The sequence below is a fragment of the Gadus morhua genome, chromosome 8, assembly GCF_902167405.1.
Source record: "Gadus morhua chromosome 8, gadMor3.0, whole genome shotgun sequence".
Classification (NCBI taxonomy): Eukaryota; Metazoa; Chordata; class Actinopteri; order Gadiformes; family Gadidae; genus Gadus; species Gadus morhua.
The window spans coordinates 6,653,659-6,676,449 of NC_044055.1; the positions used below are offsets into that span (position 1 = coordinate 6,653,659).

Sequence of the window (22,791 nt, forward strand, 5' to 3'; positions counted from 1 at the left end):
TTCAAAGGAATGATATCAACAGGCACCCTTTTAAGAAAAGTGTCCTCTTCACGACTGACATGCAAAGAACATGGATATTTTGGGAACGAGGACCGTTAAATGGGCTAGAGCAATTCAAGGAAAGCACTCAATTTTAATGGAGCAATCAATAATAATTACTTAAAAGGATGCAAAATTTAATCTTGCATTCAACACAGAGATCAAAGACAAAGATTGTGTCCAGAGACTTACAAAGTCATCAGACTAACTAATGAAATCCCAAAAATATAATAATGGCAACCTTATGATACCGTTGTATATTACACATGAAGAACACTCACCATTAGTCCCAGTTATTCCACCTCCTGGGAATATGTAATTAGATAGAATTTCAAAAAAGTATTTCAAATATTAATACAAAGATGAAACAAAACTGCCCGCTGCCTGTCCATACAATATTTACACTATACAAAATAGGAAAATTCTTTAATCCAAGTTTCCCTAATCCCAAACCAATACCAACTTTGTTATACCCACTCAGTTCCCGAAAGAAGTGTTTGTATGTTAGATATGTCACATTTAAACAATTAAATAGATTTTAATGTTGATTGAGAGGTTTAGTCCTCGGCCTTCCTCTACAACGTCCTGTTTCCTCACTTTTGACCACTTTACTCTTCTTAGCCTCCATCTCAGGGTGACTGTCTGAGTCGCTCTCCGAATCATTCTCAGCAATAGAAAAAGTCTTGGAACTATGGCTGGATTTCCTTTTGCTCTTCCTCACTTCCTCCATCTTGTCATCTTCTGTCAGTTCAGAGGATCCGTCCCCGTCACTCCAATCGCCATCAATGTCTTTGGAAGAGTCTCTCCTCAAACGGCCCTTCTCTGTAATCTCAGCAGCTGTGGTTCGCACCGCAGGAACAGAGTTTTGCTCTCTAGTTGCTGCATTTCTTTTAGGTCTTCCTCTGGGTCTACCCATGGACTGAAATTCCGCCCTTTTGGTCTGTTTCACAGGTCCGCTAGGCCCAAAATTTGACACTCCCTCTTTATGGTACCTCATAACGTGACTCTTCAGGCTCACGTTGTGATTGAAACTCTTGTCACAGTGCTGGCACTGGAAGGGCTTCTCCCCGGTGTGCACACGCAGGTGGGATTTAAGGTGGCCCGGCTGTTTGAAAGAGCGATGGCAGAACTCACACACATACTCCTTCATGCCTGTGTGCACCAACATGTGTCGTTCCAAAGGGCCATGATACCGGAATTCCAAAGCACAATGGGGGCAGGAAAGTATTTTGGGACCCCTGTGGCCTTTCAAGTGTAAATTGCGTGCTGGGAGCTTGGAAAACGACATGGAACAGTCAGGGCATTCATATGGTTTTGCTTTGTGGGTGTGAGCTCTCTCATGGGCCAGTTTATCAAGTCTTGTTTTAAAGGGAACCATGCAGAACTTGCAGGGGTGCTCATAGCTTTCCTTGTGGATACTGCTATGAGCTTTCAGGGCACTTTTGTCCACACATCTCTTACCACAAACGTTGCAGGAAACTGGCTTGATTTTATACTCGCATGTGTGAGTCTTAGACGTAAAGTAAAAGGCACCGCAATCTGGACAAAGTTGACGTACACTTCTATGCAATTCAGAATCAGAGTCATCGCTCTCCAATTGGTCATGGTCATCACTCTCCAATTGGTCAGAGTCATCACTCTCCAATTTGTCAGATAGTTCCAATTCCCAGTCTGAATCAGCGTTGTCAATCCTTTCTTCTTCTTCTTCCCCTTCTTCATTAGAACAAATGTTTTCTTCTTCTTCTGCTGCTTCCCCTCCTTCTTCATTTGAACAATTGCTTTCCTCATCAAAGTTTAACTCTGATACTTCAAAGGTTATCCCGGGGCAGCTATCCTCACACGGCGCAGTCTGCAAGAGAGATGGTAGTGATTGATCAATGCCAAGCATTCACATAAATTAATGAGATATATAAGTAACAGAATTGTATGAAACCATCGCAAAAAAATGTAAAAAACCAAAGGACAGAAGCTTCCTCAATCACAAAGCGGATGATATTTGACACCAAAGGTGAAATGGACTTAAAGATGAACTGAACTGAAATAATCAACATCAATAACGTGTTAGTTATGACCATTATAAAAAAAGACTAGACTCAATAAGATATAAAAAAAAAAAAAAATGGATAGCTCTTTTTTTAGCAACAAAAGAAAACGCGTCTTTTAGTATTAGAGCGCCGATGACGTGACTGGCATGGTAGGACTAGGTAGTTGCTGCAGACACGCGAACGTCTTCTACACTCCACGGCGGAAAATAGGGATTTTAATATGGATGGTTACACGTTTGAGCCTGTGAGGGACATGCCTGTGAGGGACATGCCTGTCATGTCCACCCAGTGGAGAGGGATACATTTCAGGCTCCAGCTCCACCATCAGATCGTGTGGGTGTGACTGGTGTGGGTGCTGCCGGAGCATGGACACTGCCATTGTATCGGTCTGCTGCCGAGAGGTCCCGGTCAACCTTGACCATCTAATGGTGGGATAGGTTGCATAACCATGCATAGGGCATTTCGAATGCTGTGCGGCAAGAGAGAGGTTTTGGAAGTGGCCATGCTCTCTCTAAGGGACGTCCGAGCTGAGAGACTGGAGCGCCCCATAAATAGCAACCAGGTAAGGCGAAAAACGATCATTCATCCTCCGTTTTCCTTTGATGCATTTCAGGAATATCTCCGTAAAGACGGACTCATTGCGGAAACGCAACGAGCTGTACAAACGCTGTAGTACCTACATATTCAAGGCGCTGGTTCTCCACAAAAATAAATGGAGCGCATCAAGCCTGCGCGCATCCAGCCTGCGCTGTATAAAAACATTCAAGTCGAGGAGGAGATAGTAGTTGTTTAACCTTTTAGATTGAGTAGAAATACTTTTTAATGTACAGTTAGTAATCAAATTGACCAAGGGGCTGTAAGGTACAAAAATGATACAAAAAGAACCCTGTAACTTTCAACGCAACTCTAACGTCGCTTCATGCGCCCACACGAATCCTAACACGAAACCGCATTGGTTCGGTTTTATTTGAAACCACCCTGGGACCATGGACCTATTAAAGAACATGTTTATTAACTACAAAAAGTTTTTTGTTTTTTTTTCAGCTTAGGAGGACGCTCCGGGCATCCTCCTAAGCTGTAGTAGTGCGGCATTACCATCACTGGTTGCATTGACGGTTTTAGTCGCTGTATTGTTTGGATGGACACCACAAACAATGACCCCAGGGTTATTGCCGACTACTTCGTGTCATCCACTGAACGCTTGGGAGAATGCCCGGAGCGTCTGCGTGCTGACAGAGGAACGGAAAATGGCCACGTCGAGATTAAAGTAGATATGATGTTTCAAGTTTATTCTCGACATTTCGAGTTTAAAGTCGACACGTCGAGATTAAACACAGAGATCAAAGACAAAGAAATGTCGACATGTTGACTTTAAAGTCGAGGTGTCGATTTTAATCTCGTCACGGCAAAAATACTATCACGTTTGGCCCCAATACTCCGTCGTAACAATCGGCTAGTCGGCGAACAACAGAATGAGTAGAAAGGGACATTTGTGGAACTTCTGTTTACAGACCCGCCGTGGTTTAATTAGCAGCTTGCAAACATAGATCTGTGATATCGTCTGAGTAATAGTTTAGACACTTTATGGTCGGAGTGCTAGCTTGTGGAGATTGACATGACAGGGGCTTATTGACATCGGAGTGTTAGTCAGCTTTAAGGCTGCCAGGCTGCCAGCCATGTATTAAGGGCTGGTTTCCTATTCAAAGGTAGCCTGAGGAAATAAACTGCTCAAAAAAATAAAGGGAACACTTAAACAACACAATGTAACTCCAAGTCAATCACACTTCTGTGAAATCAAACTGTCCACTTAGGAAGCAACACTGATTGACAATCAATTCAACATGCTGTTGTGCAACTGGAATAGACAACAGGTGGAAATGATAGGCAATTAGCAAGACACCCCCAATAAAGGAGTGGTTCTGCAGGTGGTGACCACAGACCACTTCTCAGTTCCTATGCTTTCTGGCTGATGTTTTGGTCACTTTTGAATGCTGGCGGTGCATTCACTATAGTGGTAGCATGAGACGGAGTCTACAACCCACACAAGTGGCTCAGATAGTGCAGCTCATCCAGGATGGCACATCAATACGAGCTGTGGCAAGAAGGTTTGCTGTGTCTGTCAGCGTAGTGTCCAGAGCATGGAGGCGCTACCAGGAGACAGGCCAGTACATCAGGAGACGTGGAGGAGGCCGTAGGAGGGCAACAACCCAGCAGCAGGACCGCTACCTCCACCTTTGTGCAAGGAGGAACAGGAGGAGCACTGCCAGAGCCCTGCAAAATGACCTCCAGCAGGCCACAAATGTGCATGTGTCTGCTCAAACGGTCAGAAACAGACTCCATGAGGGTGGTATGAGGGCCCGACGTCCACAGGTGGGGGTTGTGCTTACAGCCCAACACCGTGCAGGACGTTTGGCATTATCCAGAGAACACCAAGATTGGCAAATTCGCCCCTGGTGCCCTGTGCTCTTCACAGATGAAAGCAGGTTCACACTGAGCACATGTGACAGACGCGACAGAGTCTGGAGACGCCGTGGAGAACGTTCTAGTGCCTGCTACATCCTCCAGCATGACCGGTTTGGCGGTGGGTCAGTAATGGTGTGGGATTGCATTTCTTAGTGTTCCCTTTATTTTTTTGAGCAGTGTATATGATTACCCCAGCTGCCTTGGCCCTATATAATTGATTAATGCAGCCAGGGGCAATGCAATAAGATGATCCTGTAGACCTGGTTGTTTGCTTTTCCTTAGCCATTTCAGCGAGCCTCAGAGCCTGACTCATTACCTGCTATGGCTGCTAGAGCCACAGAGTAGGAGTAGGTTACCATGTCAGTGACGTAGCTGTGGCGCCCTGTAACACTTACACCGTACAATTTAATCCCTATTGGCAAGTTCAGCCCTTTTTAGTTATTGTACCACTGAGAAGGCAGACTATACGTCTGTTATATCAACTAAACTTCAAATTTCAGTTCAGTTCATCTTTAAGACGTTAGACAATCTGTGAAAAATATTCTTATTAACAATATTGCTAAAAGAGAGAAAAATATTTTTCCAAAGTCCGTTATTGTTATTGCATAAATTATTGTTCGTTGATCAACCAGAGGAGCTTGCCCAGAGCAACGCTAACAGCCCAAAAGCCAATCAGTGCATTGGCTAGGGGCGGTGCGCCAAACGCTTCCAAATCAGCATTTTTTTTAAAACAGTAGTATTGCACCAAACCTCTGCAGAAGCATGACGAGGGTCCCTACACATAAAACTAAGCAACAACGTAGTTAGCGAACATAGAGTTTATTAAAAAATGTATCGTTTTCAAAGACTTGCCAACTGTCCCCCTAACAGCTCCTCTCGCAGGAAAGTCGGTACAAGTTGACTATGGAATGCAATGCAAAAGGAAGGAGCCACGTGAATATTTGTTCCAGAAATTTCAAACAGATAGGCCTACATCACTGCTTCTGTGCCATACAGGTTCGATTTTGTATCTGATGATGGTAAAAATCTGAACAGTAAACTGTAAAATGCTGAAGGCATGTGGCATTTGTACTGTCTTTTGGCAACATAAACGGATACTGGTCTGCTGTGACCAATGGGATCGTAGGCTACTTCAAACCACTCACAACCATTCACCCCCATCCGTCTCAGCAAGACTCCTTATACACAATAAATAGAGGTTAGCCTACCCGGACAACTCACAAGATGATCTTTAACTTTCTCGAATTGATACAACTGAGTAATTGAAGAAAAAGTCTAATTGCTCAATGAAAACTTTCCCTTTTTACATGATTGTCTCACTGCAAATAAAGTAAGGGCTTCAGGACTTATGAAACACTCAGGCCTACTTAATCTTACAACTTTTACAAACATATGACATAGAGGGCTAAGGATGTTGAAACACTAAACTAATTTCAAAGTAACATGCTGAACATTTGGTAATGTATCCTATTGTCATACATAGACCATTGTTAATCATGTAGAAGGAATATTGACCAACAGACCCGAGTTGGTGGGGCCAGCATTGATCACAAACCAACCGCCCCAACCATCCCGGGCCAATCACAGGTAGCTTACCTGGACAATTTTCACAAGATCCCCCTCACGTCCTCTTATTCCCATTTATGAAATAAGTCAATGAAAATGTAATATAATTGATGCAAGTTTCCTTGTATTTACATGCCTGCCTTTAACTTTACCGCAGCATAGCATCCATACCCGATCAGCACGTTCAAGGTATGAGGAATACCCGAACAACCTCCCCCTCTCTTCTCTCGTTCACTTCTACCCATTTCTGATGGTAGGCTAGACAATAATCGACTTCATGTATAGCATCGCGATTTACAAAGCTGAACAACTTGTTATCAAACGCAAAGTTTAGTGATTCACTTCCCCCACAGGATTTCTCAAATTGCCGAGTAGGGTAAAATTTCATTAAATAACCAAACAATCTACCTCCTGTGCAAGACGCGCCGCTATCGGAATGGCATTTCTCTTCAGCCGCATGCGTTTTGCAGGGTAAGATCGCCTTTTGTTAGGAATGGAAAAGTCGTTCTGATCAAAATGTCGACTACAGATACGGTAATCCTTAGCTTTCAGCGTTTGGACTGGCGTCTCGACGTCGACTTGCAACACAGCAAGCCACTGCCTCAAATTAGACTCCTGCAGAGGTAGCCTGTGAAAAGTCTCTGGATTGTAACGTCTCATTTTGGTGCCGCAACCAGGAAAGGCACAGACACGAACCATTTTGTCTTTTCCTCTTTCTTCCACAGGCACAGTTGTTCTCCAAGCTGAGGCTACACTTCGTGCACTGCACACAACCCAAGTTGTTCACGTGTACAGCCCTACATCCGTCAACAAGCTCTGCGTTCGCCGATCGACTTATCGAGTCTTAAAGACAAGATGGCGTCGACGAATGAACTACTGATAGTATTGTGTGTATAAAATGTAATTTTTAATAAACAATCTGTACACTTACCAAGTTGTCAATGCCTCGTTTTATATTGTAATACCCTTATTATACTACCAGAGAAGTGTCTGGCTATTTCTAGCCTTTTAAGTGTTTTAAAATAGCGATTTAGATTTTCCCAAGAGACATGCCCTAATCGTTCCAAGTTTATAGCGTTTTGTTAGAATCGGCTAAAAACAGCCAAATAAAGAATGCGTCTACATGCGCAATTTTGCACCCAAACGATCATTCCAACTCGTTATCATATTAAACATATCCATTTGACACCGGATTTATTCTTTAACTCCCTTTGGGTTATTTGGGTCTGCAGCTCTTTTAGGATAGGCGAAGTCGTCCTCATCGAAATCAGCACTGCAAACACGGTAATCTTTCTGAAACAGGGTCTTGATATCCATATTCAAGACGATAAGCCACGGGTTCACCAGACCGGTCATGGTAGGCTACCGCAACGGCAGCCTATGAAACGGTGTCACCAAGGTTGTACCTGACACCGTTGTACCTGACACTAGCATTCTCCATACCGTTAGATATTTATAACTGAACCGAATTAACATTGTTTACCCTGTTTTACAATTCCCTGTTTGAAAGTCGATGGTAAAGCTGTCAGTTATACATGGAGCTGAGGCTCTGAGGGTCTGGTGGTCTTACCTCCATCGGGCTTTCCCTCAGTGGGGGGACTGCGTCCGTGGGTAAACTCTGACCATTAAAAGGTCCACGGAAAGATGGACCTGACCGCGTCTAATGTGGGTTCGGTCCGGGATCTGGTGCCCATGATTGTATACCTGAAGTCTGTCTTGAAGTCTTCAGACTTGAAGTATTTTGAACACACGCGGATGTGACAGCATGGTTTCGAATACATTAGTAGCAGAGCTATTTAGATTAGATGAGTTACTCTCTAAAAGGCACCCATTAGTAATAATGGTCGCATAGAAGTATACAGGAGAAGGCACGGTTAGGAATATTAAGGACAACTCATACATTGAACTAGTCTTGGATTTAGGAAAAGAAACGTTGTAGGAAAAGTTGTATGACAATTAAAAAGATGTATCAACAAATGAAAAAAATTCATACATGGAATTCCATGTATCAAACTGCAGGTTTCGTTTGAAAATGTCATATGGATAAGATGCAAGTAAGGGAATAAGTGCATAAAAATAAGGTTATTCTATATCATATTATGGTTAAAGACAAGAGAAATGTGCAGGTTGGAACCCCAAGTAAATCCATCTGAGGGAAAAGTATGTAGCAAATAGTTCAAAAGTATTTGAGCCTTTTGAATTACATCTAGTCTTGTTTATTTGATGTGCAGACAAAATACACTTGGTTGTGACGTTAGAGAATGGAAGACAATCACAAATATCAAGCGCATTGAACCAAATTAAAATCGTTATCAATTTTTTAATTAAATATTACATTTTTATAGTTGCTAGGGCAGTCTAAGGAGGACTGCTCAACAACAAACGCAAAAGGCAAATTGTTTGATAAACTTGAATATCTGGCATCAAAGACACATTCATTGTCAAATAATAATTTTTACGACAATCACACATCACATCAAATATTTATATTCCATATGTAATTGCAATATTCTTGCCAATGCAATTATCCTAGAGTAAAGATAGTTGCGTAGACCCAATCTGTTCTGGCGAATCTTGTTTAGTCAAATTTTTCCTGTACACATTAGAAAAATTAAATACTTCCAAATTATGACTTTTAAGACAACAAGATTTTTCCTTGGCCTTCCTCTACGTCGTCCTACTTTTCCTGACGTTTGAGGCCTTGTCTGTATCACTTTAGCCTCCTCTTCTTTAGGGTCATTGTCCGAGTCACTCTCAAAAACATCCTCTGCGTGGTCAAGGACTTTGGTCTGGCTTTCGACTTGCCCTTCCTCAGTACCTTGGTTTCCTGCATGTCATCCTCTACTGTAAATTCAGAGGTTCGATCCCTGTCATCACTTTCAATGTTTTTGGATGTGGCTCTCCTCAAATGAACCTCCTCTGACGTATCAGATGCTGTGGTTGGGTCCGGGGCCTCCCCTCGCAGAACCGAAATCAAGTCTTTCTCCCTCGTCGAAGAGTGTATTTTGGGCCTTCCTTTGGGTCTACCCATGGACCTATAATCAGACTTCTTGAACTGCTTTGCTACTTCTTTCAGCTTAGGGTCTCCGTCGATAACATCCCCAACTGTATCCTCGGTGTCTCCAATGACCAGCTCCTCATTCACCTCCTCTATACCGGTTCCTGGTGGTTCCATCCTCTCTGGTGTGTCCCCCATAGGCTCCGAGTCAGAGGCTCCTTTGTGGTACCGCGTAACGTGACTCTTCAGGCTCACGTTGTGATTGAAGCTCTCGTCACAATGCTTGCACTGGTAGGGCTTCTCCCCGGTGTGCAGGCGCAGGTGGGATGTGAGGTGGCCCGGCTGGTTGAAGGAACGAAAGCAGAACTTGCAAAGAAATTGCTTCACACCATTGTGCACCACCATGTGTCGGTCGAAAGAGTGGCGAGTCCGGAATTCTAAAGAACAATAGGAGCAGGGAAACATTTTGGGACCCCTGTGGCCTTTCAAGTGTAAATTGCGTGCAGGGAGCTTGGAAAATGCCATGGAACAGTCAGGGCATTCATATGGTTTTGCTTTGTGGGTGTGAGCTCTCTCATGGGCCAGTTTATCAAGTCTTGTTTTAAAGGGAACCATGCAGAACTTGCAGGGGTGCTCATAGCTTTCCTTGTGGATACGGCTATGAGCTTTCAGGGCACCTTTGTCCACGCATTTCTTACCACAAACGTTGCAGGAAACTGGCTTGATTTTATACTCGCATGTGTGAGTCTTAGACGTAAAGAAAAAGGCACCGCATTCAGGACAAAGTTGACGTACCCTTCTAAGCAATTCTGAATCAAAGTCATCGCTCTCCATTTGGTCAGAGTCATCGCTCTCCAATATGTCGGATAGTTCCAATTCCCAGTCTGAATCAGGGTTGTCAATCATCTTTTCTTCTTCTTCTTCTTCTTCCCCTTCTTCATTAGAACAAATGTTTTCTTCTTCCCCTCCGTCTTCATTTGAACAATTGTTTTCCTCAAAGTTAAACTCGGATACGTCAAAGGTTATCTCGGGGCAACTCTCCTCACACGGCGCAGTCTGCAAGAGAGATGGAAGTGATTGATCAATGGCAAGCATTCACATAAATTAATGATATATATAAGTAACAGAATTGTATGAAACCATCACAAAAAAATTGAAAAACCAAAAGACAGAAGCTTCCTCAATCACAGAGCAGATGATATTTGACACCAAATGTGCAATGATCTTAAGAAGACCTGAGACCTTAAACAATCTGTAAATAAAGTATAATTCTTAATAACAATATTACTCTTAACAATAAAACATTTGTCAAAATTTGTTTTTCTGAAATTTAGAGTCTGGCCCAAAGACTTTTGCGCAATGGTCTGACTAACAGATAAAAAGCAAGAAAAGCCAGCTCCTTAGTTACATTCAAACACAATGAATAAGTTCACTGCATGATTTAGAGCACTTAAACCCAGGGTCTTCTTTGGTATGAAAACGTATAAAATAATCCGTCAAGAAATAACTTTTCGTTGATCAACCAGAGAAGCTTGCCCGGTGCAGCGCTATCAGCCCAAAAGCCTAACAGTTCATTTGCTGTTTTTTAATGCCATGCTGGACATTATCAATCAGCTACTGCAGGGGTCGTTGCTTTGCGTGAAACAACTGAACTTTTCCAGGCTATCCAACACTCAACTGAATAGTGCCACTGATGATGCCCTGTATGAGCATGCACAGCTCCATGCTGACCACTACAACAGGGACATGCCCCCATGATCTCCGAGCCAACTCCATGCCTTCAGAGCCTGTTTTAAGACTGAATTTGAAATGAAACACCTCTAATTGTAAAAAGAAGTTTGCTGAGCAGAAGGCACACAGGGCTAACTTCTGAATGGGTGTCTCCAGGTTTCTTTTATTATTGCAACTTATCGGCTTATCAGGTTGTGGTTAAATAGCCGCTGTAACCATTTTGTCCATTGGCTACGTTTGCTTTTTGATCAGGCCATCGTTGTGCTTTTAGGGAAATATGCTTGCGGGTTCAGCTGAATAGATTATTTGCGTTCTGTTTTTGCTCAGCGCAACTAAGCTACGCCACTGGGTTCAATAGATCAGTGAAACATCGTTGAAACACCTCTAGCTGAATGTAGTAACGTAGAGAAAACAACTACAACCTTGTTTTCATCCAAACGAGCCATCTTTAGCGAACGGTGAATTGCATTTCTTTCTATGAGCTGCCGGCTTTCAGCCGCCGAGCATAGCAAAAAGTGCAAAACGGAAAAATACCACAATGGTAAAAATGGCAATAGCGTCACCATTATTGACTCTATAGACCCAAGACTTGTTCCATAAAGGCATGGCCTCTATTGAAAATAGGAATAGACATATGTTTCCAAGATGTAGTAAAACAATAAAGAGCCCATGCCCCTATGGAACAAGTTTTAGAGCAAATAAAGAGTCAATAAGGGCGACGCTTTTGATTTTTTTTCGAGCTGGCAGTTAAACGCGTTATTAACGGCGTTAACGCAAACCAAATTTAACGGCGTTAAAAATTTTATCGCGCGATTAACGCAATTACTTTATAAAAAAAAAAAAAAAAAAACTTTTTTTTTTTTTTTTTCCTTTGGCTCAAAACAAAGAAGCAGTAGCCTGACTGCTATGTTCAAATGACATTTGTTCAAAGCAGTCGTTTAATTGCGCTATAGGCTCTTTTTTTGTATCGTCCTGTTTTGATCAGTGTATATGCCAATGTTGTTATCAATAAAAAATCATTTACACAAGGCAAGCCGATGCACTTCACCATGTTGATAAGAGAATTAAAATGAGAAGAATTATGGGACAAAAAAATCAAGGGATATTTAGCATAGAAAAAGAATTTGCGATTAATCGCGATTAATTAGAGTTAACTATGACATTAATGCGATTAATCACGATTAAATATTTTAATCGCTTGACAGCTTTAATTTTTTTATATTGTGGTCTTTATTCGTTTTGCAAAAGCTCGCGGCTGAATAGCCGACAGCCCATAGAGAAATGCAATTCACCGTTCAATAAATACGTCTCGTTTGGATGAAAACCAGGTTGAAGCTTGTTCTCTACGTTATTACATCTGGCGAGAGGTTTCAATTGTGCCGCAACGATGTTTCACTGAAGATCTATTAAACCGTGAACTCCGAATCGGTCGGACAACTCACAAGATCATCTATCACTTTGGAATTGATACAACAGAGTAATGGAAGAAAAAGTAAAATAAAACTATGAAAACGTTCACTTTTTACATGATTGTCTCACTGCAAAAAAAGTTGGGGCTTCAGGAATTATGTCTACCATACTTTGTTTCGTGATGCATCCTCCCCCTACACATAGTAAACCATCGTATATCACACGACAAATAAGCAAACCACTTTACCTCCAGTCTATCCGTAGCCATTGCCTTCACTCGTGGAACAGCACACTTCTTCAAGGAAACTTTCTTTGGGTTATTAGGGTCTGCAGCTCTCTTAGGAACGACGAAGTCGTCCTCATCGAAATGAGCACTGCAGACACGGTAATCCTTCCGAATCAGCGTCTCGTATGGCGTCTCGATATCCATATTCAAGACGATTAGCCACGAGTTCACGAGAGACCGGTCATCGTACCGCAATGGCAGCCTATGAAACGTTTCTGGGTTGTACCTTTTCATTTTTGTTTCGCAGCCGGGAAAGGCACAAACACGAACCATCCTGTCTCTCTTGACTTGAAGCTGTGAGCTGTCCGTCCCTTCACTCCATGCTTCATTCAGATGTGCTGCAGAGCGTCTTCCGGCAACAACGTGACGTCACGCGGAATTGTGGCCTAATTTCCGCAAAATAATATTTTGTCTTTGTTATATTTGTACCTCTTTACAGGTTTCCGGTATAACCAACATAGACTCCGACAACGACGTTACTTTAACTGTGTATTCCATTTCTTATTCCACCATGGTGCATTGCAGTGGTTGCGAGAGACTCCCGCCAGAAAATTACCAAGAATCCCCCCGGTGCTTCCTTACTACGGAATCATAGTAACCCCAAAATACATAACAGATATGCAACTCCGTTCATGGAATAATAAACAATAATAAAATAAAATAAATAAAGTCCAACAATCCTACATCCATAAGATAATACAAAATAAAATAAATACAATAAATATAAATAAATCACACAATAATGACAATGTCATGCCAGATAAGGGCCAAAACTGCACACACCCATGAGCTACACAATCAATGAGGCCAAGAGGTGCCTCACTACAGAATAAAACACTTTGTCACAAATGTACAGTGGAAAATGCACATTATTAAATTCAAGTATTGCATTATTAATTTTGTTGAAGTGATTTGGTCGCAACACGTTTCATAACCGATGTGTTATAGAGTCTTATGACAGATGGAATAAAAGACCTTCGGGAAACGTTCCTTCTTACATGCTGGGTGTAATAATCTTTTACTAAAGGAACTGTTTTGCACTGCCACTGTCTCATGGAGAGGATGAGAGGAATTGGACCTGATGGGTTCCAATTTGTCCAACATCCTCCTCTCCTCTCCCCTACCACCTCAACAGGCTCCAGTGTACAGCCCTGGACAGAGCCAGCCCTCTTCACCAGCTTATGAAGTCTCCTCCTGTCCCTCTCAGTGAACCCACAACCCCAAAAGACAACGGCATAAAAAATGACACATGCAACAACAGTGTCATAAAAAGTCCTTAACAGCGGCCTGCACACCCAAAGAGACCTCAATCTTCTCAGCAAGTGTAGACGACTTTGGCCCTTCTTGTACAACGCATCTGTGTTGTGTGACCAGTCCAGTTTATTGTTGAGGTGAACACCCGGGTATTTGTAGGCTGATACCACCTCAACGTCGCCTCCCTGGATGTTCACTGGTGCAATTGGTGGTGCCTTACGGCTGAAGTCAATCACCATCTCCTTTGTCTTACTGGTGTTCATCTGAAGATGGTTTTTTCCACACCATTCAACAAAGCTGGTGATGATGACCCCCCTGTACTCCAGCCTATTCCCCTTTGTAACACAGCCAACAATTGCTGTGTCATCTGAGAACTTCTGGAGGTGACAACTGTCCGTAATGTATCTGAAGTCCGAAGTGTACAGCCTGAAGAGAAAGGAGGGAGAGCACAGTTCCTTGTGGGGTCCCCGTGCTGCAGAGTACCACATCGGACTCGCAGCCACGCAGCCTCACGTACTGTGGTCTGTTGGTGAGGTAGTCAATGATCCAGGCGGCAAGATGACGGGTCAACCCCCGCTCCTTCCAACTTCACCCTCAGAAGTGCTGGCTGGATTGTATTGAAGGCGCTGGAAAAATCCAAAAACATGACTCTAACAGAGCCCCTATTTTTCTCCAGGTGAGAGAGCGAACGGTGGAGGAGGAGGATTATTGCATCCTCCACACCGACTCCTTGTCGCTACGCGAACTGGAGGGGGTCCCGCTCACTGCCCGCCAGGCAGCGAAGGTGGTTCAGCACAATCCTCTCCAAGGCCTTCATTAGATGTGATGTCAGAGCCACTGGCCTGAAGTGGTTGGGCTACCTGGAGTGCGCTGTCTTGGGGACAGGGACAACACAGGAAGCCTTCCACAGGATTGGGACTCTCCCCAGACCCAGGTTGATGTTAAAAAATAACTGAAAGATCAGCACAGTCCCTAAGCAGTCTGGGGCTACCCGTAGCCTTCCTCACCTTCATCCTCCTATACACATCTCTCACCTGATCTGTAGTTCTGGGTAGGCCGGGGGGAGAGGTGAGACCCCCGCAGGCTGGAAAGACACGCCCTGAGTGAGTGGGGGAGGGGTTACGTGAAGTGAAGAGCACTACTGGAGGAGGAGATGGACACGTGGGGGGAGGGAAGTGGGGGGTTACCCCAGAGAGGAACAGGCTGGTGGTGTAGGCTGGTGGTGCCGATTGGACTGGGCTCTGGTGGACGGGATCTTGAGTGGTACCGGAGGCCTCCGCATCAAATCGGTTAAAAAATAGATTTAACTAATCAGCCCACTCCCTGTCCCCATCTTCAGGTCCACTACCTCCTACTTTGCTATGGCCTGAGATATTTGTCAAAACCCCCCAGGCCTCCCTGACATTGTTACTCTGAAGGCGCTCCTCCAGTTTCCTCCTGTAGTTGTCCTTTCCCCTTCTTATTTCCCTCTTCACATCCTTTTGCACTCTCCTTAATTCCTCTTTATCCCCAGATGCAATAGCCCTTTTTTTTCAGATTCAGCAAGTTTTTCAGGTCAGGGGTCACCCTGACCTGGGTTTATTATTCGGAGAACATCGTACCCTCTTTACAGCTAGTGTTATTCACACAGAAATTAATGTAATCTGTGACACAAGTAGTCATACTAGCTACATCTTCCCCGTGAGCACTGTACAGTACTTCCCAATCCGTACTGTCAAAACAGTCCTTGAGAGCCATGCTTGCCTCATCAGACCTTTTTCGTATATACTTCTTAGTTGGTGGTTGTCTATTTACTAGGATTAGCTCGGTCAGTTTACGGTCAGGGGGGGACATGTCCGTGGGTAAACTCTGACCATTTAAGGTCCTCGCTTCTTCTGTGAGTTCGGTCCGGGATCTGATACCCATGATTTTATACCTGAAGTCCGCCTTGCAGTCTTCGGACTTGAAGTGTTTTTAACACATTTAGATGTTCTTCCACTGCTCCACCTCAGTGCTCTCGTCGTAGTTTGGGTTTCGCGGTCAGCCACGTTTTGCCCCTCTGGAAGTCTTTCACCATCAGTCTGTGTAGACCCACTTTCCCCACTTTGCATCCTTGGACTGAACAGCATTACACATCAGATGGCTTTATCCTGTTCGAGTACATTATAAGCACAAATCTTTAGATCAGATTTGTTTAGAAACTCTCTAAATTGCACTGATTAGTAGCAATGTTCGTATAGAAGTATAGTACGGGAGAAAGCACGCATAGGACTATTTAGGATTACTGATGTACCTTATTCATGGTTTTAGTCTTTGGAAAATAAACACTGTAGGAAAAGTTGTATGACAATTACAATTTTTAACAATGAAGGGTTAGGGTTAATTCATACATAAGTAAAAAATACAGAATTTATAGAAGGAAGACAGAAACCAATGTTACAGATTTTCCGGTTTATACTTTCGGTAACAAGTAACAGTTCACAATATTAAACTGTAAGTAGGGGAATAAGTGTGTAAAATAATGTTATTCTATATCATAGCATTGTATTGTTAAAGAGCAATGTGCAGGTTGGATCCCCAAGCAAATCTATCTGAGGGAAAAGTATAGCGAATAGTTCAAATAATTATTTTTGAAATTTCTTGACTTACTGCTAGACTTGTTTATGAGTAAAGTTGATGTTAAGTTAATGTGCAGATCAAAAATGCACTTGGATGTGATGTTACAGAATGTAAGACAAACACAAATGTCGAGAGCATCGAACCAAATGAAAACAATTTCTAATTCAATAATACATTTCTATATTTTCTACGGAATAGTCCCAGGAAGACGGCTCAACAAATATTCTAAATGGCAAATTGTTTGATAAACTTGATTACCTCGAATCAAAGACACATTCATCGCCAAATAATATTTTCTTCTTTGGCTACAACAATACAATCTCGGCTCACATCAAATATTTATATTTCATATAAAATTGCAATATTCTTATCAATCCAGTTATCTTAGAGTAAAGGCAACTACCAACTTGCTTGTACCCAATCAGTTCTGGCGAATCTAGTTTTTCCTGTAGGCATTAAAAAATGTAATCCTTCAGAATCATGACTCTCAGACAACTGGATTTTTCCTTGGCCTTCCTCTACGTCGTCCTGTTTTCCCTGCCGTTTGAGGCCTCGTTTGTGTCGCATTAGCCTCCTCTGTGGGATCATTGTCCGCGTCACTCTCAAAAACATCCTCTGCATGTTCAAAGGACTTTGGTCTCTGGCTGGCTTTCGACTTGCCCTTCCTCAGTACCTTGGCTTCCTCCTTCTCATCCTCTTCCGTAAATTCAGAGGTTCGATCCCTGTCACTGCCATCACTTTCAATGTTTTTGGATGTGGCTCTCCTCAAATGCCCCTCCTCTGAGGTATCAGCTGCTGTGGTTGGGTCCGGGGTCTCCCCTCGCAGAGCCGAAATCAAGTCTTTCTCCGTCGTAGTAGAGTCTCTTTTGGGCCTTCCTTTGGGTCTACCCATGGACCTATAATACGTCTTCTTAAAATGCTTTGGTTCTTCTTTGAGCTTAGGGTCTCCTTCGATAACATCTCCACCTGTATCCTCGGTGTCTCCGATGACCAGCTCCTCATTCACCTCCTCTATACCGGTTCCTGGTGGTTCCATCTTCTCCGGTGTGTCCCCCATAGGCTCCGAGTCAGAGGCTCCTTTGTGGTACCGCGTAACGTGACTCTTCAGGCTCACGTTGTGATTGAAGCTCTTGTCACAATGCTTGCACTGGTAGGGCTTCTCCCCGGTGTGCAGGCGCATGTGGGATGTGAGGTGGCCCGGCTGGTTGAAGGAACGAAAACAGAACTCGCACACAAATGGCTTCACACCAGTGTGCACCACCATGTGTCTCTTTATACAGTGGGGAGTCGGGAAGACCAAAGGACAAAGGGGGCATGAAACATTCTGGTCCCGGTGTTCTTTCAAATGGAAATTGCGCTCGCGGAGCTTGGCAAACGTCATCGCACAATCAGGGCATTTATAGGGCCTTGAACTGGGGATGTGGGCTCTCTGATGAGCTAATTTATCAAGCCTTGTGTTAAAAGGCACCATGCAGAACTTGCAGAGGTGCTCGTAGCCTTCCTCATGGACTCTGCTATGACTTTTTAGGGCCCCCACATCCTTGCACCTCTTGCCACAAATATTGCAGGGGAACTTCTTGATTTTGTGCTCGCATGTGTGAGTCTTGGCCACATTAAAGTGCACACCACATTCTGGACAAAGTTCACGGACCTTTTTGGGCACTTTAGAATCTGAGTTCAGTTCCTTTTCCCCAGAGACATTTTTCTCCAGCAGATTAGTTTCAGACATCTCTGTACACCATTCCGGATCTGAGCCATCACTCTCCTCCTCCTCCTCTTCCTCTTCCTCTACTTCTTCTTCCTCCCCCTCTTCCTGCTCATCTGCATTTGTACAACTGCTATCTTCATCAGTAGCGAAATTAATCTCCGATACATCAAAGGTTATTTCGGTGCATCCCTCTTCGCCAGTCTGCAAGATATAGATTAAGGATGTTAGCGATTCTCTCACACACAATGAACACACACGGGGAAGGGTTTATTCAATTTGTAGATTTCACCACATGACCTGCCGATAACAAAGTGAAAACACTGTATCTTGCAGATACACAAAATTGCAGAGACCAATGGCTGTACGGCAATTTTCTTATTGTATGAAACCATCACAAAGATAAGAATGACAATCAAAGAAGGAAGCAATGGAGTCAAAGAGTTATTAGAGCTATGATAACGTGTGTACATGTAATCCAGACGAGGTCCCTGATTTGTCGCTAGAGAGCCAAGAGCGATTTAAATGGTCCAGGCTGGCACAGTCAGCCAGACCAGATAGCGATAGGGTTTGGAAAGAACCATTTTCTCACGGTAGAGTACAACCAAGGTACAGTATAAAAAAGTAAAAGACAAGAGTATGATTGACGGTGAAAATCGTTTTTTTTTGTTTTTAAGCCATGAAACAAATATTTTAGCAAGTAACTTTTGACAGTTCCTGAGGCAGTGAACAGACGAACATCAAATTGCAAGATACTTTATCATTCAAATAATAATTATCGACCACAGACCGTGGCACTTTTCTCTTGTTATGGTGCATTTTGCAAAGGTTTTGCACTGCTTGATACTGTCCTACTGTATTCTGTCCCATGCCTATTGGTCATTTCTGTTTTAATTGACTGATCACTGCTCTATTTGGAATTTCAAAGGAAAGAAAACCAAATGTATCAGCTGCCTATTTGAGAACTCTGATTAAAGGCTGATAAGGTACGCATTCTGGAACCACAATTATTTGAATAGTCAATGGTCATTAGCTTGCTGATACACCTGGTGCTTACCATGTTGGTGGTCGTCAGGGTCAGGTCTTCAGCCTGGGTCTCCTGGTCACAAAGACGGTCACGTTGTTTCACCGTATAGCGCAAACCATCAGAGAGCTTCCCCAACTTAGAGCTGCAAACACAAGCGGTTTCGAGAAAACAGAACACTGCATGTAAACGCATGTTGCAAGTTAAATATGAGGTATAGAGGTAACAACATAATCGTCTAGAGGGAGTTAATGGAGAAAACATCTCAGAATCAGTTGATTTTGGGTGCAATGTGGTCGTTTGGCCAGCAGATGGTGGTACGTTGTGGACCTACTTGTAGGTCCACATGGAATAAGAATAGTTCTATGGAATAAGAATATCTTTGGATGGCTAGCAAAGAGGAAGAACGTACCGACTCTCAAGTAGAAGACCAGACCATTCTGATTATACATTAAACGAAACGGTGCTACAACAAATTAGACTCACAGACTAACAAATTTTAAATATAAAACATACTTTTGACCTCAGCAAATGGCGAATTGCCATTGCTGCAAATGCAAATTTAACATACGTAGGATTCTCTGTATTGTGCTCCATTCTCTGATGATAGTCTACATTATTCAATAAAGGTCATTCGTGTGTAGATCAGGCTAATAGTTTTGTTATTTTTATGAGGTTTTTTCTATTTGTGCTTTTAAAATTATGTTCTTGTGAAAACGCTACAAGGACCAATCATTTTTAACACTAACACAGTAACCTATGAGGAGGCATCACAAATTAAGATTGGGATTAAAAATAGGTAGATGAATACAAACGTTAAGTAATTTGGGGACCACGACTAGGCTGGTCTAGTAATGCTGTCAATCAGATCAGATAGATATGATACAAGCTGATATGAGACCAATGAAAATGGATTGACCCAAGAAAGAAATAAGACAGAAGTTACATTTGGACTTAATTTGTTTGTTTTTTCGTTGTATGCACGCCTCCGGTTGCTGTTTATCAATTAATATTTGTTTGCCGATCGTTTCAAAATTGTATTTTCCTAACTTTGTGAGTTACATTGGTTTCCAGTGATCGTAAAGTGTGATAGTCTGCACGAGATAATCAAAACCTGCTGTATCTCAGATTTGAGAATGGCAAAACAGAGGAAGATTTTGTCTCATCAGGACGGCTCAACTGAGGAACTTACCTTCTCTTTGGCTGAACTAAATCCTGTAGTAAAATGTAGTAATGATGAAGTAACAAACATGTCCTGCAAAGAACAGCCGGCTGGTCAATTATTCTCACCCGTCTGAAAGAGACTCTTCACCGATGGGAGAAACCGGGGGACCTCGTTTTCCCGGTCCCCGTTTGTAAGATGTGAACGTCTGCTTTTGCTCGTAGCTGCAAAACAAGCATCGTTACATTTAGAAAAAGGTTTCTGCAGGAAGGGTATAGACAGGTTGCATGCAAGGCTTTTTAAGACAACTTTGATTGCAATTTGTTAGTATGCCGTTCCTGAAGCCACACTGCTTTGTCATCTGCTCCATGCCATCTTACTAGGACAGGGAGAGAAATATGCATAAAAAATGTTTTGCATTTCTATAGGCCAGTCTGTTACAGTTCTGTTCTACTGCTTTGTGAGCATGAGTGATAAACCAGGGTGTCAATTGCAGCAGGGGGATAAGTGGGCCCACCACATCCAAGATGGAACCACAGTACCACAGATACCATTCTGATGCCCTTCGCAAAAGCCCCACATATTGTCCATCACATGTTTTCATGGCCATTCTCTGTTTATCTTTCGTTGCTATTGCTTTTTACATTTTTGTTTGTTGAAAATATAAACAATACAACGTGCCTTGATGTTGGTGCCTGATTCTACACACCGCTCCAAGCATAACCACTACCATCATCTTACACAGGTTGCAACACAAAAACGGTCTCGTTTATTGAAACATTTATTGAATATTTATTATTTTAAAAAGATAAATGTACCTGTCGAGAAGAAAAAGAGCCATTTGGGAATCACTCTTCATCCCCTTCACCTCCATAAGCTCTCGCCATGGCTGAAAAGCGATACCAATGTTGACCCTCGTTTTATTCCTGGCTCTATCAGATTCCCTTTTCTTCCCAATGTGTTTTTCGTTTTTTGCCCTTCTTTTCTTCGGTTGCTTTGCTGTGTAAGCTGTAGTTTGTAAAGGTGCAATTGGAATTTTATTTGCACGTTCCTCTGCCATTGGGATGTTCTGCATTCAAGCAGTTGTGGTGGAGCTACGGCAGTTCTGTGGTAATGCCGCGCTTGTGATTGACAGGGTAAACAGAGTCCCCAAACCAATAAGGGATTCTCTTCCCTGAAGCCTAACGTCAGAATTGAGCCGGGAGCTGTCAACATCTAAATGGTGTCATACAGAGCCAGACGCAATTAAACAGAACTGATATTCTCACAGAGCATTGTTCTCACTAATAGATAACGGATGGCTCGGACATTTCTAACGGATTACACTAAACTTGAATCTTATCTACACCATCTTTAAAATAGCGACATATCACAACCGTAGGTGTAGTACTTAGCCCGGCCATGTTGCATATTTTGTTTTTGTTGCGTCTTCTTTTTATGCCTCTTACACCTCTTCTTCATTATTTCATAACAACATAAAAAGTGCATATACTGCCATCTACTGGGCCGGATTGTGAATTTAAATTCTCCATGCATTTGAGAAACTGAACCATACAACGTCCCCTAACGCCACATAAATAGCTTCGTTGGCAGGACCTCTTCTGAACACAAATATAAAATAAACAGGAAACAAGACGAAATCTTACCTGTCCAAGAGAAAAACGGCAACCATTGCGTCGCTTTTCAGGCCATTCAACTCCCTCAGCTGTCGCCATCGCTGAAAAGCGATTCCAATATTTATTCTCGTTTTTCCTCGAGCATCCTCCAACTTTTTTTTTGTTGCTGCCTTTTCATTTTCTGTCTTTCTTTTTCTTACCTTTTTTAAAGGATGAACCGGGGCAAGTAACCGTGGCAGTGGTAACTTCTGTTTTTTTTCTTCCATCGTTCCAGCCACGGCATGCATTCATTCAACCACTTCCGCTTCTTCATTTTGGTGGTCTTCCGGTGCAGTCGCTGGTGCAGCCTTTGGGGCTGCTGAGCCATGTGTCTCTGTGTTCAGATTGAGATAACACACTGTCGACCTAATGTCATCTAACTATCTTCAATCTACTCCTTTTAGATGATCTACTGAAAATCCAATTTAAAAAAACTGAATGGCTTCAATATGCCCAAAACTGTCATCAATACATAGGCTAAGTGTAAAATATTTAAAAAAATGAATTGACATTTCAATAGGATATTTACAAATGATTTAGAGGTAGGACCAGGCATGCTCTATGGTGAAGTCCCAGTATAATATCATGTCAGTATTCAAAGATATTGAATAGTTCAATTAAGCCTGAAAATAATGATATCCTCATACATCAAAAGCAGGGATGTGTACAGGTGGTGAGAAGTCGCTTTCCCCATGACAGGGCCTATACCAATTTACACTATATGTTTTTTCATCTTAAGAAATAGATACACTCCCAATTAATAATGAATGTGATGATTATTTGATTTGCATTTCCTTTTCACTTTGAATTCAATGGACAGAAGCATGACCATAAGATGGGGTATTTTGCCTTAGC

At 42.6% G+C, this 22,791-nt stretch overlaps 2 protein-coding genes across 7 annotated transcripts; both read right to left on the reverse strand.

The window, feature by feature from the left end:
* Positions 1 to 113: 113 nt before the first annotated feature.
* LOC115548415 (zinc finger protein 28 homolog) lies at positions 114 to 7,833 on the reverse strand. 3 transcript variants are annotated; one of them, XM_030363047.1, is made up of 2 exons: positions 7,684 to 7,833; positions 114 to 1,888 (listed from the first exon to the last, which is right to left on the reverse strand). In XM_030363047.1, the coding sequence occupies exons 1-2, from the start codon at positions 7,687 to 7,689 to the stop codon at positions 578 to 580; spliced, it is 1,317 nt and encodes a 438-aa protein (XP_030218907.1). In that variant the 5' UTR covers positions 7,690 to 7,833; the 3' UTR covers positions 114 to 577. The 3 variants fall into 3 exon arrangements, with proteins under 3 accessions (XP_030218907.1, XP_030218908.1, XP_030218906.1); XM_030363048.1 differs by lacking the exon at positions 7,684 to 7,833 and adding an exon at positions 6,810 to 6,958; XM_030363046.1 differs by lacking the exon at positions 7,684 to 7,833 and adding an exon at positions 6,522 to 6,958.
* Positions 7,834 to 8,413: 580 nt separating this feature from the next.
* On the reverse strand, positions 8,414 to 22,214 carry LOC115548410 (myoneurin). Of its 4 annotated transcripts, none has more exons than XM_030363037.1 (7): positions 22,098 to 22,214; positions 21,928 to 21,998; positions 21,100 to 21,170; positions 20,410 to 20,505; positions 19,153 to 19,264; positions 12,500 to 18,299; positions 8,414 to 10,167 (listed from the first exon to the last, which is right to left on the reverse strand). In XM_030363037.1, exons 1-6 carry the CDS (start codon positions 22,186 to 22,188, stop codon positions 16,878 to 16,880), a joined length of 1,863 nt encoding a protein of 620 aa, XP_030218897.1. In that variant the 5' UTR covers positions 22,189 to 22,214; the 3' UTR covers positions 8,414 to 10,167; positions 12,500 to 16,877. The 4 variants fall into 4 exon arrangements, with proteins under 4 accessions (XP_030218897.1, XP_030218899.1, XP_030218898.1 ...); XM_030363039.1 differs by having other exon boundaries at positions 21,100 to 21,289; XM_030363038.1 differs by lacking the exon at positions 21,100 to 21,170.
* Between the last annotated feature and the right edge of the window lie 577 nt (positions 22,215 to 22,791).

Excerpts from the sequence above, each read along its gene's own strand:
- LOC115548415 (XM_030363046.1), bottom strand. The coding sequence starts at position 6,812 with ATGGTTCGTGTCTGTGCCTTTCCTGGTTGCGGCACCAAAATGAGACGT. Across the intron at positions 1,889-6,521 it reads CGGCGCGTCTTGCACAGGAG|ACTGCGCCGTGTGAGGATAG; the intron begins GTAGATTGTTTG and ends TCTCTCTTGCAG.
- LOC115548410 (XM_030363036.1), bottom strand. The coding sequence starts at position 21,356 with ATGCAGAACATCCCAATGGCAGAGGAACGTGCAAATAAAATTCCAATT. Across the intron at positions 20,506-21,099 it reads GCTCTTTTTCTTCTCGACAG|CTACGAGCAAAAGCAGACGT; the intron begins GTACATTTATCT and ends CTTGTTTTGCAG. Across the intron at positions 18,300-19,152 it reads CCCTGACGACCACCAACATG|ACTGGCGAAGAGGGATGCAC; the intron begins GTAAGCACCAGG and ends TATATCTTGCAG.